The sequence below is a fragment of the Cryptomeria japonica genome, chromosome 1 (assembly GCF_030272615.1).
Source record: "Cryptomeria japonica chromosome 1, Sugi_1.0, whole genome shotgun sequence".
NCBI lineage: Eukaryota > Viridiplantae > Streptophyta > Pinopsida > Cupressales > Cupressaceae > Cryptomeria > Cryptomeria japonica.
The window spans coordinates 485775446-485793748 of record NC_081405.1 but is presented as its reverse complement, the minus strand read 5'-3'; the positions used below and the strand labels follow the sequence as shown (position 1 = coordinate 485793748).

The 18303-nt window shown below is 39.2% G+C and overlaps 1 protein-coding gene across 2 annotated transcripts in view; it reads right to left on the bottom strand.

Annotated features, from left to right (window-relative positions):
* The window catches only part of LOC131032103 (FBD-associated F-box protein At5g38590), a 43062-nt gene extending 25933 nt beyond the window's left edge, over positions 1–17129 (bottom strand). Inside the window, exons 1-2 of one of the 2 annotated variants that reach the window (XM_059218788.1) lie at positions 15883–17129; positions 15538–15721 (exon numbers count right to left, since the gene is read on the bottom strand). In XM_059218788.1, coding sequence (XP_059074771.1) covers positions 15538–15721; positions 15883–16932 — 1234 coding nt within the window. In that variant the 5' untranslated portion in view covers positions 16933–17129. Of the gene's footprint in view, positions 1–15464; positions 15722–15882 lie in introns of both variants that reach the window. The other variant, XM_057963058.2, reaches the window with a different exon arrangement.
* Positions 17130–18303: the final 1174 nt, after the last annotated feature.

Sequence of the window (18303 nt, the reverse complement as noted above, 5' to 3'; positions counted from 1 at the left end):
CCCCGAAACCTGTTTACGACACCAAAAACTGCATTTTTCTACACCCTGGCCTGATCCCTCCTTGCACCCTGATGTTCCGGGAGGTGGGACCAAGGCGCCCAGCGCCATGGTCCTGGGGGACCAGGGCGCCCTGCTGTTCCGGGAGGTGGGACCAAGGCGCCCAGCGCCCTGGTCCCCCAGGACCATGGCGCCCAGCGCCCTGGTCCCTGGCCCTATTTTGGGCCCGGTCTCTTTTGGGCATCGGGTCTTTAAGTTTGCAAATTGGAAAATAATGTTTCCTGGTCGGCCTAAGGTCGGGAAAATCAATCTATCAGCCCTAATTGACAAGTATATAAACTACATTTCCTCTCCCATTTGAGGAAGTCGAAAAAAGGAAATAAGCAAGAGCAAAAGGTGGAAGCGATATTCAAACATTCAAGCATTCAAGCATTCCTTCAAGCAATTGAGCATTCTAAGTCTCCATTCAAGGCTAAGTGTTGCATTCAAGACAAGGATTCAACCATTGAAGAGGAGATCACATACAACATACAACATACTACATACATTACACCTTCGCATGTAAGAATACAAACATTCTTACAACAAGGTTGCAGGTACGCGGCTGTAATTGAAGATCTGGAATCCTTGTGCAGAGACGAACAGATCCCCCTTCGTTTCGCGGATTTTTCGGAGGACCGTGTGCACACCGGGCGCCATCGTCCCGTCAACTTTCGCTCAAATTTGCAGAACAGCACCATCTCGACATTTTACTGCTAATTCCAGGTCCGCAGCTTCATCCCATATCCCTATCTCTGTTTATAAGTGAATCTTTCCTACTTTACATGCATTCCTAGTTCAATCTTTCTATCTACATTCTTTACAAAAGAGGGTATCCTTGATGTCTTAACCCTTGAAACTCATTTAGAATCCAATCTTGCATTGCGTGAGATTGGATCTTGTGGGTATCAACCCCTCTTTTGAATGTAAAGTCTCTCCTAAGTGAAAACCATCAACCCTAGTGACTCTCCCTTCTCTCTCCTTGGAGTTGGGGAGGGGAGAACGACTAGGGTTCGATTTTTCCGCTTTACACACAGTTTAGTCTAATTTAATCGGATTAACTTGAAATTTGAAATCCATGCCTAGGTGGATCATCTGAAGCAGCAAAAAGCCTAAAATCTAGGGATTTAGCTTTTTACATCGAAACTTGGAATTTTCAAGTTCCGATCGAAGTTGGTCAATGGTACAAGTGTAAACCCTAGGTTTGCATCCCAAAAAAGCAAAAGGCCTAAAATCTAGGGATTTAGCTTTTTTAGGTCAAAACTTGGAATTTTCAAGTTCTGGTCGAAGCTAGTCAGTAGTGCAAGTGTAAACCCTAGGTTTGCATCCCAAAAAAGCCAAAAAGCCTAAAATCTAGGGATTTAGCTTTTTTAGGTCAAAGCTTGGAATTTTCGAGTTCCGATCGAAGCTGGTCAGTGGTGCAAGTGTAAACCCTAGGTTTGCATCCCGAAAAAGTAAAAAGCAGACATCCCTAAAAAATAGGAAAAACTTTCTAAAAATAGCCATACCGGGGATCGGGCTGAAAATGCCAAAAACGAAACTTCCTAAAAAATAGGAAAAAGCAAAAAAGCAAACTTTCTAAAAATAGAAAGTTGTCCAAATTCGTCCAAATCGATTGCAATCTTCGTCCTTTGGCCTTTCTAAGCACTCTGGTGGTGTTCACATTTTGGAATCACATAACTTGCAAAAACTAACTTTCAATCGTCAGGGCCTGAAATGCTTTGAACTGGACAAGGCTTGGTGAAATTGCAGCAAAAGGTCACAGGACGCTAACAAAACCCTAGAAAGCAGGAAAAATCAGAGGGTCCCCAGTAGCAATGGGGCGATGTGTGAAAAAGGTCACAACAGGCTCCTATTCACCACCTCTGTTTTACCTTCAATTTGGGGATGGTACGTTGAATTGAATTGCAACCTTCTATTCAACTTCTTCCATGAGACCCCCCAAAAGTAGCTTAGGAACTTGCTGTCCCTATCACTTGTTATTGTTTTAGGAACACCATGCAACCTCACAACTTTTGTAAATAACAAATGTGTCACTTGACTCATATCATTGGTCTTCTTACAAGTTATGAAATGGGCCATTTTAGAAAAACAATCAATCACTACAAACATTGAATCTTGCCTCTTTGGGTTCATGGAAGCCCCAAGACAAAATCCATAGAAATATCAATCCACGGTTTCTTTGGCATGGGCAAGGACATGTATAAACATGTATTCTAACATCCTCCTTTTGCTATTTGACACACCCTAAAAGAAGCAACAAACTTGTTCACATCTCTCCTCATATTAGGCCAAAAGAATTTCACTCACTAATCCAAAAGTCTTATCTCTTCCAAAGTGACCGCCCAACAAATTTGAGTGCATCTCTCTCACAAGTTTTTCTCTTCGTGATCCAAGGTAATGCAAAGTTGGGACCCCTTAAACAAGAATCCATCTAAAAGTATGTAGTCTTCAAATGGGTGAATATAGGTATGGTTTGGACTATTTAGATTGCATAGATGTTAAAATGTGAATCATTTGCATATTCACCATTCATCACTTCAAAATCAACTAGTCCATGACTCATTACAACCAACAAATGATCTCTTCTACTCAAAGCATCAGCCACTAGATTGGTTTTACCACTCTTATGATAAACAACAAAAGTATAGGCCTGCAAAAATGAAGCCCAATTGGCATGTTTGTGGGATAGCTTACCTTGTGAATTTATATGTTTCAAGGCTTGATTGTCAATCGACAATATGAATTCCCTATGTAAAAGGTTGTGCCTCCAGTATTTTAATACTTGTTCCAAAACATTAAAAAAATTATCATAAGTGGCATACCTCTTTTTAGCATCATTTAATTTCTCACTGAAAAAGGCACATGGTTTTCCCTCTTGACTTAGCATTCCCCCAATAGGTACTCCTGAAGCATCACATTCAACTGTAAAAAGTTTCTCAAATTCAAGTATGGCAAGGATAGGTGCCTCACTACCCTTCTTCTTGAGCAGTTCAAAACTAAAATCAGCTCTCTTTATCCATGCAAAGGCCTTCCCTTTTGTGAAATCAGTCAATCGTGCTCTTATGCCGCTGAAATTCCTAATGAATCTCTTACAAACATTTACCAAACCATAGAATCTCCTCACCTCAATAATTCTTTGAGAAGTAGGCCACTCAAGAATAGCTTTGACCTTTTTTGGATCCATGCTCGATCCATATGATGAAATATTATTTCTTAAAAATACTAGGTTATCTTTGCAAAATTCACTATTTTCATGGTTGATAAATAACCTTTATGCCTTCAGTATGTCAAGTACTATCCTCAATTGTTCTACATGCTCCTTCAAAGATTTACTAAAAATTAAGATATCATCAACATAAACAATTACAAATTTCTCTATGTGCAATCTAAATAATTGGTTCATTGTTCACATGAAGGTAGCTAGAGCATTGGACAACCCAAATGGCATCACCACCCACTAAAACAACCCATCCTAGGTTTTAAAAGCAATCTTCCACTCATCACGTTTACAAATCCGAATTTCATGGTAACCACTTCTGAGGTTGATCTTGGAGAAGATCTTAGCACCTGACAAGCAATCCAATAAGTCATCCATCCTAGGTAGTAGATTTCAATACTTCACAGTGATTTTGTTAATGGCTCTAGAATCCATACATAATCTCCACTTTCCTCCCTTCTTAGGGAAGAGTAGAGCAGATGTGGCATCCTTTTTCCAATAATTCAGTGATTGGTTTCCTCATTTCCCCACTCTAGAAGAGTCATTCTATAAACAACTTGATTTGGAAGTTTAGCACTACAAATTAGATCAATTTGATAAGTAATGCATCTAGGAGGCAAACCAGCTAATAGGTCATTTGGAGTCGAGTCTGAATAATGTTGCAGCAATTTCTACACTTCCAGTGGACTTGTTTGCTGATCTAATCTATCTTTTTCTCGTAGGTATAGTAGATAACTTTTTTTTTAGATTCTCTAAAAAACTCTTTCCACCCCACTATAAATAGGGACAAAGTTGATATTTTTATTGATCCTTCTCCCTTAAAATGTTTCAAGTTATGGAGTTTAGCTTCATGCTATATCTCATAGGTGTTCTCTCTACAATGATGAATTACATCTCTATCATATAACCAAGGCCTACCCATTAACAAGTGACAAGCATCCATTGGCACTATATCACACAACAATTTGTCCCCATATGGACCAATTTTGAAGTCAACAAAGCAAGATTGGTTCACAAGCATACTATGATCCTTTTTCAACCAAGAAATTTTATAAGGATTTGGTTTCGAAATGCAAGAAGCAATCTTTAATTTGTCTACCATCTCTATACCTACCAAGTTATTAGTGGACCCCTCATCTGCAGTCACCTTGCACACTTTATCTTTGCACTTGCATTGCATTCAAAATACATCATTTGTCCTCCAATCAGCTACGCTGGTTTCTTTGTCTTCAGCTATCATGGTCCGAAACATCAAATTCTCACCTGTCTCTTCTTCCACTTCTTCTATCAAGGGCTCTTCTCCTTCCTCTTCTTGAGTCATTATTTTTCTCTTGGGGTTTTGAGGCCAATCTACAGCTCTATGGGCCTCAGTACAAATATAGTACCCAAAGGATTCCAACCCCTAGAAAAAATTTGTCCTCGTCCTCTACCTTTGAAGCCACCCCTCCCTTGGAACTTTGGCTTTATATTATTCATTGGTTCTTCTTCATTAGTTGATTTGGAGGAACCTCTTTCTCTATTTAGATTTAATACCACCTCTTTTGCTGGCCACTCTGCTGGCTCTTCAATTTCCTCTGGTTTTAAGGCTAGTTGATATGCTTCATCCATGGTATTGACTTTGAGTAGGACTAATTCATTTTGAAGTTGAAATCTAAGACCGTTAACGTATCTAGCCACAAATGCTCCTCATCTTTTTGCAAATTAGTTTTAATTTGTAAGTTCAAAAATTCTTCGATATAGGCTGATATAGAGGGCTCCTTTTGTTTTAGATTTTGTAATTCTCTAAAGAGCTTTTGCTGATAATCAAAAATTAAGATTTTAGTCTTTAAATGTTTTAATATTTTTGGCCACAATTTGATCTTCTCTTTCCATTGACTTCTCCTAGCATTTTGGAGATTCTCCCACCATAGAGCATCATGTGACTTCATCTTAGATGCTGCAACTTTGACCCTTCAAAGATCAGCTTCCTCAATTCCTTCCATGTCATAGTATCTTTCAAACTCTTGAATCCAATCCAAGAATACTTCAAGATTTACAACTTGATTTTAAGTACCTTAACCTTCACTATAGTTCCTCGTTTGCTGATGGTCTCAGTAAGTCTTTCTATTGGATCTATGGCTGCTGCTCATCCCCTATGAACCTCTTGCTCTTCCTCAGATACTTCACAAGGCAACCTAGCCTCAAGGGCTTGCAACCTTCTAAGTACTTCATCAACTGCATTACCTCTCCATCTAGCTTTCCTCCTACCTCTTCTTCCCCAGGCTACATGGGCTCCCCTCTAGGCCATATTCAATTTTTCTCTGTTACCAAGATGATGCAACACTACCTTCAAAAACATGCAAAATTGCTACACAAAAATATACTTTGTCTCTTACCTGTTTGATTCAGATATAACAAAATTTCTGCAGCAGAGATTTCATTTAGGAATAGCTAATAGTTTTCAGATTATTATTAGAAAAACATAACAAATAGCTTCTTATCATATTCCGTAACTAGAAAGAAACAGAACCGCTACCAATGATGACTGATTTTGATTTTAGCCTATTGACAAGAAGCTTTTTCTGCCATATGGAGTTCCTCTCCCCTGAACTCATAAAATTCTTCCTGTCCCTTATTTTCTTCCCAACTTACTCTCTAAGCCTATTTTTCTCCCCTAACTACCCAGCTCACTAAAAGACTCCTAAACAAACTGAACCAAAAGCTAAAAATAGCAGATTACTTGATAGTTGTTAAATTTGAAGACCAGTCAAAGTAAACAATTGAACAAAAGGCTTAAAAAAGTAATGAAAAGATCCTAAAATGACTGAACAGTCACCCAACCAACTGAACGTGGGTGGGGACTATTAGATTAATTGCTCTGCATCAATTCCACTCCTTGGTTAATCCTTGACTCGATGGCTTTCCTCTCTGAGAATGGCTCCCGCTTACAGGGTGAGTATTTATTTATCCTCACCATTCTTTTCACCTTCTCACAACTCTTCAATGCCTTTGTTGTAGATTCTTTCTCTTTGCCTTCTTCTTATTGCTTGTTTCATATTCCTCCAACATCTACCATAACTCCTCCAACCCATACTCTAAATTGTGCAACTCTTTTGTTGGTCCTCTGTTGGCTTCTGCATTTGCCTTTGCCTTATAGTTTCTTAAACTCCGGTTATCTTCTTTCTTACATTCTAATATAACACATATTGGGATCCACAACCATATCCCACAGTTCCAAAACAGAGCTGCAACTCTCTTCTACTCTTCGTTTTTGGATGGACAATATATTGAACACGCATCGACATTCAATTGATATCCTTCTTCCCTCTAAAGAGATTATCACAAATTTGGAGAGCAGAACTACAAATTAATACTCCATAGGCCAATATAAAATCTTTTCAACTCACAACAATCTTCAACGCAAGTGGCTACACTTAACAACATTGATACCAACAAACTACTATTTGGAAAAAAAGAACTCTCTAAAACAACCATCCTACTATTCCTTCAAGCTTATTTGAGAACCATACGCTAGGTTGAGTACTTCACTCTAATATTGCTCAAGATATAAATGTAGAAAAAGCAATCCCTATAGATATTGATAAATTCTTACTACTTTTGCCAATAGCTTTTCTCCCATCCATGCATTCAAGACCTACCCTTATTGACATGAGTGCACCAAAAAAACAATCTTCGGCACTTTAAAAAATCAAGATGGTTACTTCAAACAATTTTTAAAATCTCTCCTCTTTTAAAAAAAAAATTTAATGCCAAATTCAACTGTTCCCCTAGAATTCCATTCAAAGACTTTCTTCCTTGCCTCCACTTCTAATGTTTTGGTTCCTCCAATGCACATCCTTCATCAGCTGCTTGGTGAATTCCCACCCTGAGCTCCTACAACACGTCTAGCTTATAATGTCCAAACTCTCTCCAATGTCTTGGACAACAATAACCTCCTTGGCAAAATCAATGCTAGAGGCAATGAAAGGTGAAAGGTGAGAGATTTATAATGCTAAAACCTCTCTCTTCCTCCAACTCATGAACTAAGTCATCAGCAATGAGCCACTGTTCATTATCCTGCCACTAACTTTGGCGAGAGGCCTCATACGATGGTGCCTTGACACAGGATAAGAAGAAGACAATCCTTCTACAAGAGTAAAATTTCTTACACATCAAAAATAGATAATGAGAAATCTTCTGCCATCAAACATTAAAAACTATCACTCTCTCCTTTGCTGACTCAACAGTCTCTCTACTTCATTGCCTTAAAAATTCCATAGCACACTTTCCACACTCAACATTTATACAATATTTTACCAAGCAGATTCTAGACAAACTTGGAATAGCTCAAGCGCATCAAGGAGAGATAAGCAGCTCCAAAATACTCCGCCAAAGTCTGTAATCTATTGTCTGGTTCTATAATCACTCATGAATCCTTTTAATGCTCTAAAACCAAATCGATGCAGCGCCTTGGCATAAACAAAAATAAGATTAAATAAACCTTAACAACTACAACAATGTAGATAGGAAAGAAACATTATCAATAGCAGGAAAATATACTACAACTTTCAACCTATTAATGGGCCTCTGTGGGGTTAATCCAGATGACAACAGGGCAAAGGATGTTGAGTGGAGGAGCACTGAGGAGGGATGGATCAAGGTGAATTTTGATGAGGAAATGAAGGGTAATCTAGGTCCATCGGGGGAAGGATATGTTGAGAGGGATTAGAATGGTAACATTTTGGCAATGGGTGTGAAGAAGCTGGTGGAGTGTACAAACAACAAAGCAGAAGCCCAGGCAGCTCTGTTGGCAATTAAAATGGCAAACAAATTAGCAGTTTCTGAAATTAATGGTAATTGCATGTATTATTCACAAAAGAATCAAATTTACATATAGCAATTACAAGCATGATGTTTCCATAACCAAACAATCATCAAAATTAGAAGCAATCTAATTAACTAATATTACACCTAATCAATCATTAAATAAAGAAATAATACTTATTCTAACACCCTCCCTTATTGGTCAATCTGACAACTACACCAAGCTGCCCCCTAAATTTTACAAACTTATCCGGGCTCGGAGACTTGGTGAGAATGTCTACAGTCTAATCCTTAGTTGGAACATACTGCAACTGAACTGATCCATCTTCGACAAGTTGTCTGATAAAAGGACAATGAAGCTCAACATGCTTTGGTCTTTCATGGAAGACCAGATTTTTGGCAAGTTTGAGCACCCCTTGATTGTCATAGTAGAGGAGTGAAGGCCCTGCTTGAGACATTTGCCTGTTGGAAAGCATCCTTCGAAGCCAAACTGCCTCACAAGCTACTTTAACAGTTCCTCGATACTCTACTTCAATTGAGGAAAGAGCTACCGCATGTTGCTTTTTGCTGGTCCATGTGACTACACCTATTCCTAGACTGAACACATACTCAGATGTTGACTTCCTATCGTTAATAGAACTTACCCAATTTGAGTCTGTGAAACCAATAAGTCTAGGATCTTCGCTTCTGCCATACATAATGCCAAAGTCAGAAGTGCCCTTCACATATCCCAACACACGCTTCACTGCAACCCAATGTTCAGCTTTATGAGCTGTCAAGAAGCGAGTAGCTCACTGCATAACTGATATCGGGTCTAGTGGCGATGAGGTAGATGAGACTGCCCAATAGTTTCCCGAACAAGGATTCATCCACCACTGGTGAATCTGAATTGGCTGACAACTTCAGCCCTAATTCCATAGGTGTAGAGGCAAGTTTGCAATCCTGCATCCGAAACTTATCAAGGAGACTCCTAGCATATTTCAACTGAGAGATAAAGATACTGCCATTAGTCTACCAAACCTCAACACCTAAGCAATAATGCAAAAGCCCCAAGTCTGTCATGTCAAAGGAGTGGCACAAACTTTGTTTGATTTGCTCGATCAAAAGTGTTGAACTACTAGTGATAATCAGATCATCAACATAGATGACAAGCAAAACAATATCACCACCAGTAATTTTGACATACAAGTTGGAATCGGAATGACTCCTTTGAAAGACTCGATCACTAAGGTACTTATCAATTTTCATGTACCAAGTCCAAGGAGCCTATTTCAGGCCATAGAGTGCTTTCACCAATCTACATACCTGGTGTTCTTTATCGGCAACCTTGAACTAGGAGGTTGTGTCATATAGACTTCTTCCTGTAGCTCACTATTGAGGAAGGCACTTTTGGCGTCCATTTGATGGACTTTCCAACCAAACTAGGCTATCACGGTAAGGACGAGCCGAATTGCACTCATTTTGGTTGTAGGAGCAAAAGTCTCCTCATAGTCAATGCCTTCTTTCTGTGAGAACCCCCGAGCAACTAACCGTGCCTTCTACTTATCAAGGATTCCATCAGCACTATACTTAACTTTATACACCCAGTTGAAACTAATGGGCCTCTTCCCAGGTGGAAGATCGGAGAAAACCCAAGTGTTGTTCTTCAAAAGGCTATGATGTTCAGCTTCCATAGCCTTTTCCCACTCAGATATACCTTTAGCCTTTGCATATGTCTGAGGCTAATAAACACTATGAATGTTGGCCATGAGAGAATAATTAATTGTATGTTGTTGTTTGGTTTTGTTTCTAGATGATCTACCCTCAATGAGCTTATCATCATGAAGATCACCAATAGTCTTGGCCCACCACTTAGACCCGAGAGTAAATGTACCAACATCTAAAACAAGTGGATCAACATCACTAGGAATGTTAATAACAAAGTCATCAGGATGTTGTCCAAGATTTTCCTGAGGAAAGTTGGGTGGTGCAACTACCTGTCTAGGAGACCCTACAACAGAAGTGATAGGTGCAAAGCTTGGAATAGTTGTATCCCTCCCATCAGGTGGACCCAATGGAAAACGGACACCCAGATCGCTAGCCTTCAGAGGTTGATCCTTAGGGCTCAAAACAAGAGAAGAGAGCTGAAAAGGCCCTCGTTCTTCATCAAAACATCTCGACTGAATATGAGACGATCAATGTCTACATCAATCAGCCAATACGCTTTGTAATTATCATTGTACCCGATGAACATGAGTTTCTGACTATTAGAATCCAACTTTGTGTGCTTGGCATCTAGGATCCAAACATATGCAAAAGAGCCAAATACTTTCAGGTGGCTAATTTTGGGCTTCCTGCCAAACCAGGCTTCCTCTAGAGTCTTCTTCTTAGCAGCCTTTATGGGAGATCAGTCAAAAGATAGACAGCAATGTAGACTACTTATGCCCAAAACTTCTTTGGAACATTTCTATGTTCCAGCATAGACCGAACTAGTCAGTTATTGTGTGGTTTCTCCACTCAACAGCATCGTTCTGTTGAGGAGTGTAAGGTGTAGTAAGCTGACACTTAATGCCATGTTTCACACAGAAGTCAAAGAAAGCAGAAGAACAAAATTCCCCCCCATTATCTGACCTAAGAGTGATTATTTGTTGACCAAACTCTTTTCCTACTAAGGCCTTAAACTGTCGAAACATGCTAAACACCTCTGATTTTTGTTAACGAAAATACACCCACATTTTGCAACTAAAATTATCAACAAATAATAGAAAATGCCTAGACCCGGTAATTGAAGGAGTGTTCATCGAACCACAAACATCAACATGAACCAATTGCATTACCTTAGAAGCTCGCCAAGAATCACCATCTAGGGATGGAATCTGATGCTGCTTTCCAGCCTGACAAGCTCCGCAAATTCCCTAATTCTGAGTCTAAATCTTAAGTAAGCCATGAACCAGATCCTCTCGAACAAGCTAAGAGAGATAGTGTACATTCAGATGGCCATACTGCTAATGCCAAAGATTGCTAATTGAAAAACTTTTGGCTACCATGGCATGCTCCTAAGAATCACCAGTATCCACAAGTCTATAAAGACCATGATCCTCAATACCCATAGCAATTGTAATGCAAGTCTACCTATCAACAATGTTGCATTTGTGCAAACCGAATACCACATCAAGCCAAGGAGAGTGTCTCATAATTTGACTGACAAAGAGAAGGTTGAGTTCCATGCTAGGAACATAGTGTACATTGAGGAAAATTAAATTCCTCCCACTACACTGAAGCTGCACATTGCCCTTACTGACAACAGTATACTCTTCCCCTCCCCCAATGACTACAGAATCGATGAAAGGTTGATATTCTATGAACTAGTCACGTCAATGAGTGAAGTGTCGTGAAGCACTTGAATCAATATACTCGGCAGAGGACTTCACATGATTTGTAGGTCTTTTAGTCATAAAGGCGTAAAAGGCAGATTCCTTCTTCTCGGTGTGCTCAGCAACATTTGCTTTTGGCTAAGACCCTCCCTACTTCTTATGTTCAAAACCAAGCGTGATCGACAATATTTCTTCATATGACCATACTTGTGGCAATAGTTGCACTGAATGCTCTTCTTAGAGCTGTCCTAGGATTAACCTGAGCCTTTCTACTAAGAGGATTGACTTTTCCCTTTATATTTAGCAAAGGATTTAGCAGAAAAGGCTTGCTCAGTGGAGGACAAACTAGCACTGCAACCAAACTATTGTTTCCAACAATCCTATTGCAAAAGTTTGTTGCACAACTCTAGAAACTTCAAGTCAACATTAGTTCAAGTAATGTTGAGCATCTCAATAAAATGCTCATAAGACTTTGGTAGACTTTTTAGTGTGATGACTACCATGTCTTCTTCCTCCATCTTCCGGCCAGTTGCTTCCAACTGATCACAAATGTCCTTGATTTTCATGAGATGCTCTTGTAAAGACATTTATTGAGGCATCATGATGGAAAACAGCTGATTCTTCAAAAAGAACGCGAAAAAATTCAAAACGCGAGTCACAAAACGGAGAAAATCCACGTTGCTAAAACTTGCAGGAACTAGAGGTCTCACGAAACACCAAAAATCACGAACACCAAACTCCAAAAATGCGAGTTCAAGTACATACGTGATCTGCAGAGATGGAGGTTGCAAGTGGAATACGGAAGTCGCAGGAACCAAACCCATGCGTCAAACATGTAAAACACAAAAAGACGACTACGCACAGTTGAGAAACAATCTTACGTGAGCACACACAGGGCCATAAAGGATTCCTACGGACTTGAAACACGAACACAAAACTCCGAAAAAAAAACGCAGATAGAAATAAAACAGGCACACGAGTCACAAAACAACACTCACGCGATCAAGCAGAAAACCCCCAAAAAATGCATACAAGATCGCCTAGAAATCTCACATGAAAAACATTCATGAATTACAGATTAAAAAAATCACCCCAGATTATTTCTGCTCTGATACCATAAAATTAATTGTAATTGCTTGTATCATTCACAAAAGAATCAAATGTACATATAGTAATTACAAGCACGATGTTTCCATAACAAAACAATCGTCAATATTAGAAACAATCTAATTAACTAATATTACACCTAATTGACCATTAAATAAAGGAATAATACCTGTTCTAACAGTTTCAAAACTCCATTTAGAAGGCGAATCTCAGATAGTTGTAAATGCCATTATCAAAGGTGAGTCAATTGCATGGAAAATTAATAAATTTGTAGAAGTATTAGAGATTACCTAGCAAATTTTAAAAATTTCCAAGTCACCCATACTTTGAGAGGGGGGAATGTCGTGGGGGAGAAGATGTCTAAGATGGCAATGGCATTTAATGAGGGATAGTCATGGGAGATATGGGAAGATCTTCAAGGAGTAAAGTTCGATTTTTAAGGGTTGTCAAGGTGGGTGGTCTAATGAGTGAGGGGGGTTGTACACCACTGAAAATTGATGGCAATTATGGCAAGTCGTGCGTAATAACTGCAAATAGCCAAGAGATATTTTGGTGAAGGTGAAGCGTCTTTCATTTTGTAGAAAGATTGAGTGAGTTGTGATAGAGGAAGGTGACGGGTGGTGATGATGTGCGAAGGACGGAGGTTAATTTTTCTCTAATAACCCCTAAACAACAATTGGCTTTCATGGGCCAGGTGTCGAAGAAGTGAATGCAAAGTGTTTTTAAATATGAGGAGCCCATTTTCATGCAGATAATGGACCTCCTCCTCAATGAGAAATTCATGAGCGTCACACATCATTAAAGAACCAATGCGGACATTGTGTCCATGGTCATGGCATGGGGGATAGAATTGGGCAACAAGGAGGATGTTGGTTGGGTGATGCAACAACGTGTTGGCGAGGAGTGGTTGTATGGGATGAATGTGTTACTAGAAATGACACACCCTAGGCTTGGGTTTTCGGCTTGTGACTATGACTGGGTGTAAATTGGTGAGTTGGAACCTCCAATGCATCCTTTTATCAAGTGGAGCACTACATTCGACAAGGATGAGTGGCGAGCAGAGGCACATATTGGTTGGGAGGCATTGAGTGATTTCTTGAGGGAGAAAGAGTTGGAGCGGAACGAGGATGTGGAAGGAATAGCAAGGAATAGAAAGAAACAACTCCAATTTATGCTTGAGGATCATTGGGTGAATGGGCCTTTGAAGCCAGGGAGGAAGAAGAAGTGAGCCGAGACCCTCTAGGTTTCATTTTTGGTAAAATTTTGTTTTAATATGTTCAAGGTAGTCTATAAGCTGTCCCATAGTCTCTGTTATTAAGTATACTTGGCAATAGTCAAATTTTGTATATGGTGTATAGGGTATAGTTTGATGGGATATTGTGAATTTTGTATAGATCCAGTTATGATGATTGTATTTAGGGTTTCTTGGGTGTATGGGTTGGCTCTCAAATATGGTTTGAAGTTGGTCTGGTTTCTCTATACAAATGTACCTTTTCTATATTTTCTATTAATAAAATTATCATCTATTACCGATCAAAAAAAAAAAAAAGACAACGGGCTAAATCAACAGACTCGTCAGAATAAAAATAATCTACTTAGTAAACTGAATCAACCATATACAACAATAAGATAGTCAACACAAAAATATACAACCACATTATATTTACAGATCTAAAAGGATGATACATAAGTTTAAACTCCAATCCCCTCGATCACCAAATTGACTCCCTAAGCTTGAGCACTACCTATGTTATAAATAAAGACCCTATTCTTTGGCACGAGAACTCCATTACTAAACTCACTAACTTTCCAAAACAGCATAATAGTAAAAAGTGTACACTAAAAGTTTGAACTTTGAACAGTTACAGACAACCCCAACAAAATAGGAGAAACAATGAATTAACCTTTAGGGTGGGTCCCATGGGGAGCTTCGAGATCTATTTTCAAGGAGTAGGGGTCCCACGAAGCAATAAAATATGCTAAAAGTTTAATTAGAATTTTTCCTGAATAATAGCAGCCCCTACCGTTTAGAAGGCAAATTTAATAGCAACCCCTAGCTTTTAGGAGGCAGATTTAAGCGAGTGAAATTGGGATGGGACAAGAAATTGCCAAATTGGCTTGGTAAGTTTTTCTGCTTTTGTCAACCATCTGAAATTGAGATTCCTGCAATGAAAAAATTCAAGGGAAAATGATCTTTATTTATTTATTTTTATCAAATATTTAAAGTTCATTCCATCAACTTCCCTAAATTTTGGAGCTAAAACTTTTAAGCTGAATTGCACTTCTAAATTCACGAGACCGCTAGCTTTAAAATATTCATTAAAACTCTTAATAGCACCCACTAAATATTTTTAGGAAGCTCACACACATCCATGAGACCCCAGCCATAATTCCTGAGAATCAAATTTTTCGTTGTCCCCTAATTCTAGGGAGTTGGTTTGCATCACCCTCTTACTTGAAAACGATTCAGGTTTAAAATCTTACCATTAAGTAGTCAAAAAACTTAGAACCGATTAATGTGTAAGTAGAGCATCTCTTGTCACATGCCAAAGTTGAGAGTAAAATAGCTCACAACAAACAAACAAGCAGGTGTGAATCTAATGGGCAGTTGTCAACCACAGACTATTAAGAAAAGTGGAGGAAATTAGAACATTGAAAGCAGAACTGGAAATACCTAATTAAAAAACACAAAGAAAGAGCAATAAAAAAACTTGACTTTTTAACAGATCCAATGAAGTCATGAGATATAAGAAAGAGCAATAAAAAAACTTGACTTTCTTCATTCCAAGAGGGGCTCAGTCCTTCCACACATTGAAAATTTCCGTAATCATTATGTATGCTTTGAAAGAAATTACCAGACTATGTTGCCAGTGAAAGCGAAAAAAAATTCAAGAAGATAAACAACATTTGGAATAAAAGTAAAAAAGAGCATGGAATCAAATCACCAGTCTAGTACAATAATCCTTGCTAGCAAGGATGCTCTCCTCAAGTACAAAATATCTCTGAGGAAGTCCATACATCGACCTTCATCATATTCGTCAGGTAACCGAATTTCCATTGTTTCAAGAGAGGGTATACTCTGGAGCAAGCAACTGATTACTGCAATCTCTTTGTAGTCTAACTCGAGAACTTCTACGCGTATTTTCTTGAGGTTAACATGTGGCGAGGCGAGGCAATCAGGTATAGGATCTCTTGCCAACTCCTGCTTTGCAGTGTCATGAATAATTAAGATTACCGAGGGTTCTTTTCTCACATTGTTTAAGAAAGAAGTCTCTCATCTTTTATTTATATACATTCAAAATGCATGACCTTAAACCATCAACTTAAAAACTACTGACCTTGAGGTTAAGTTTGCATATGTACCTGTACAAAGCAGCCCACTATATGCAGCCGCTGAAGATTTGGAAGCCTGTGAAACAGGTTCAGTAGAGGAGCATCTATCTCTACTTCCCTTTCAACGGAATGACCCAAGTATATAACAAGTTCCTTCAAGGAGTAGCAGTTACCTACTATGTGAAGAAATCTACTTGCTGAAACATCTCCTAGACAGAATTGCATCGACAATTCCCTCAGAGTACTTCCACAGTCCATTTCAAGATGCCAGAAGGCAGAGGAAAGCTCGTAGAGTCTTACACCGTTTACACTCAAATCCTCAAGCATCATCCCTGACATAATTTTAAGTTTGGGGCAGTTAACAGAGAGAGATTTTACACGTTGCATTAGCAAATGTTCAATGGTGGATGAAAAGATTACTACATTACCTAGCCAATCATCTATAATTATTTCAAGTTTTTGCAGAAGAGGGCAGAGTGAAATGAAGGAGATTAAAGACTCCTCTGTCAATTGAACACCCTGGAGGCGACAAGTAATCAGGCGGGGAAATCCAACGAAATTAATTGGGACACTGGTGAGAATGTAGTCGTGCAGAGACAGTGCTACAAGACGCGAACATGAAAAGAGAGCAGGGGGTGGGGTTTCTTTTAAAGCACGGTGGCGCTCATCGACACGCTCATTGTAAGGACCTGGCACGTAGTGGTCGAACAGAGTGAGGTGTTGAATATTACACAAAGATGCAAATTCTACCCATTTGCACACACTTTCACGAGAGAAGCGTCGTTGGTTATGATCGAACCCGGTGTTGTGGAGGTGCAAGGCCTCGAGATTATGTGAATGCAGAAGCAAAATATTGGAAATTATATTCTCAGCGCTTGATACGAGGGGAGGATTGAGAGAAGGGCGATCAGACCCCAAAACAAGATCCGGAGAGAAAGTGAGTTCAGGCATCTGGGTGTAGATAAATCTCCATCTCTTGGAGAGGATGGAAGATTTGACAGCATCTTTAATTGGGATTTTCGATAGTATGAAAGAAAGAAGAGAATCAGGAAGTGTGTAGAATGCATCGTGGGCAGCCATGATGTGGAGCAAGAGATTGATGAGATAATCTGTAGGAGTACCCAGCAGCAGCGAAGTTGAGAGTTCTCAAACACAAATCATTGCGATTGACAGCATTGTATCGGCTCGTGCCCGGAAATCCTTAAAAAAAAATGTTCGCAAGCAAGAAATAATTCATGAAGGAATTACATAGGTTTTTTGTGAAGCTAATTTTGGAGAAGTGCCACCTCGGATGCTCACATTTCTCTCATACTAATTTGACGATTATAATATATACTAGAAATCACATCTTGGTGTGCAATGGGTACGCCGAATAGATGTGGAAGGTCGATTAGGAAAAAAATTGGTCTATTCTTTGTATATATTTGTGCAATACATGAGATCACTTGGTAGGTCATTAAAAAAATGTTGTTGTTTGTAAGATAAAGGTATCATTGAAGAAGTGATAGCTTCATTTGAATCAACTATGACTCGGATTATGAAGATCAAAACATGATTGAAAAGAAAAATTTTGAATCAAGAAGATAACCAAACTCCATCACATACAAGCTCATGTTATGTTTGCTATAAAGAGAGAGGGGGGAGTGCGAGAGAAAATATGGATAAGCGGGTAGATATTTGGGATAGAGATAAAGACAAAGGAGAGAGAGAGAGAGAGAGAGAGAGAGAGAGATACATTTAAGGGGAGGGAGGAGAGGGGGGGGGGGGAGGGGGGGGGGCGCAAAGATGGACAGGTATAGAGTGAGAGGGGGAGAGGAAGATATACATGGTGAGATAGTGATAGAGAAAGAAATATACTGAGATATAGAGAGAGGGAGAGAGTTAGAGAGATATAAGGAGAGAGGGAGAGAGGGAGAGAAAGAGACAAATTGGGGGAGGTAGAGGGAGAGATTGTGAGATAGATGTGGGTGTAGGGAGGGAGTGAACGAGGCAGTGATGTTGATAAATAGAGAGACAGGAGAGAGGTAGAATGATTGGTAGGTGAGAGATTGAGAGATAGATGTGGGTAGAGGAAAAGAGAGGAAGAGGGAGAGAGGTAGAATGATTGATGGGGATAGAAGAGGGTGAGATAAGGATAGAAAGGAGAGATAGAGAGATACATATAACTTGGGAAAGCTAGAGGGTGTGAGAGAGATACATATATAGAGAGGGAGATATGGAAGGAGAGAGGATGAGGGAGAGAGAGAAATAGAGATAGAAAGAGAGAGAAAATAAGAGAGAGGAGATGGAGAGATAGAAAGATAAAGATATGGGAAGTGATATATAGAGAAAGGTAGAGAGAGGGATATGAATACAAAGAAAGAGTGGGAGACATGAAGGGATAGATGGAATGAATAAGAGAGGGATATAGAGATAATGAGATATAGATAGAGAGAGGTAGAGATGAGAAAA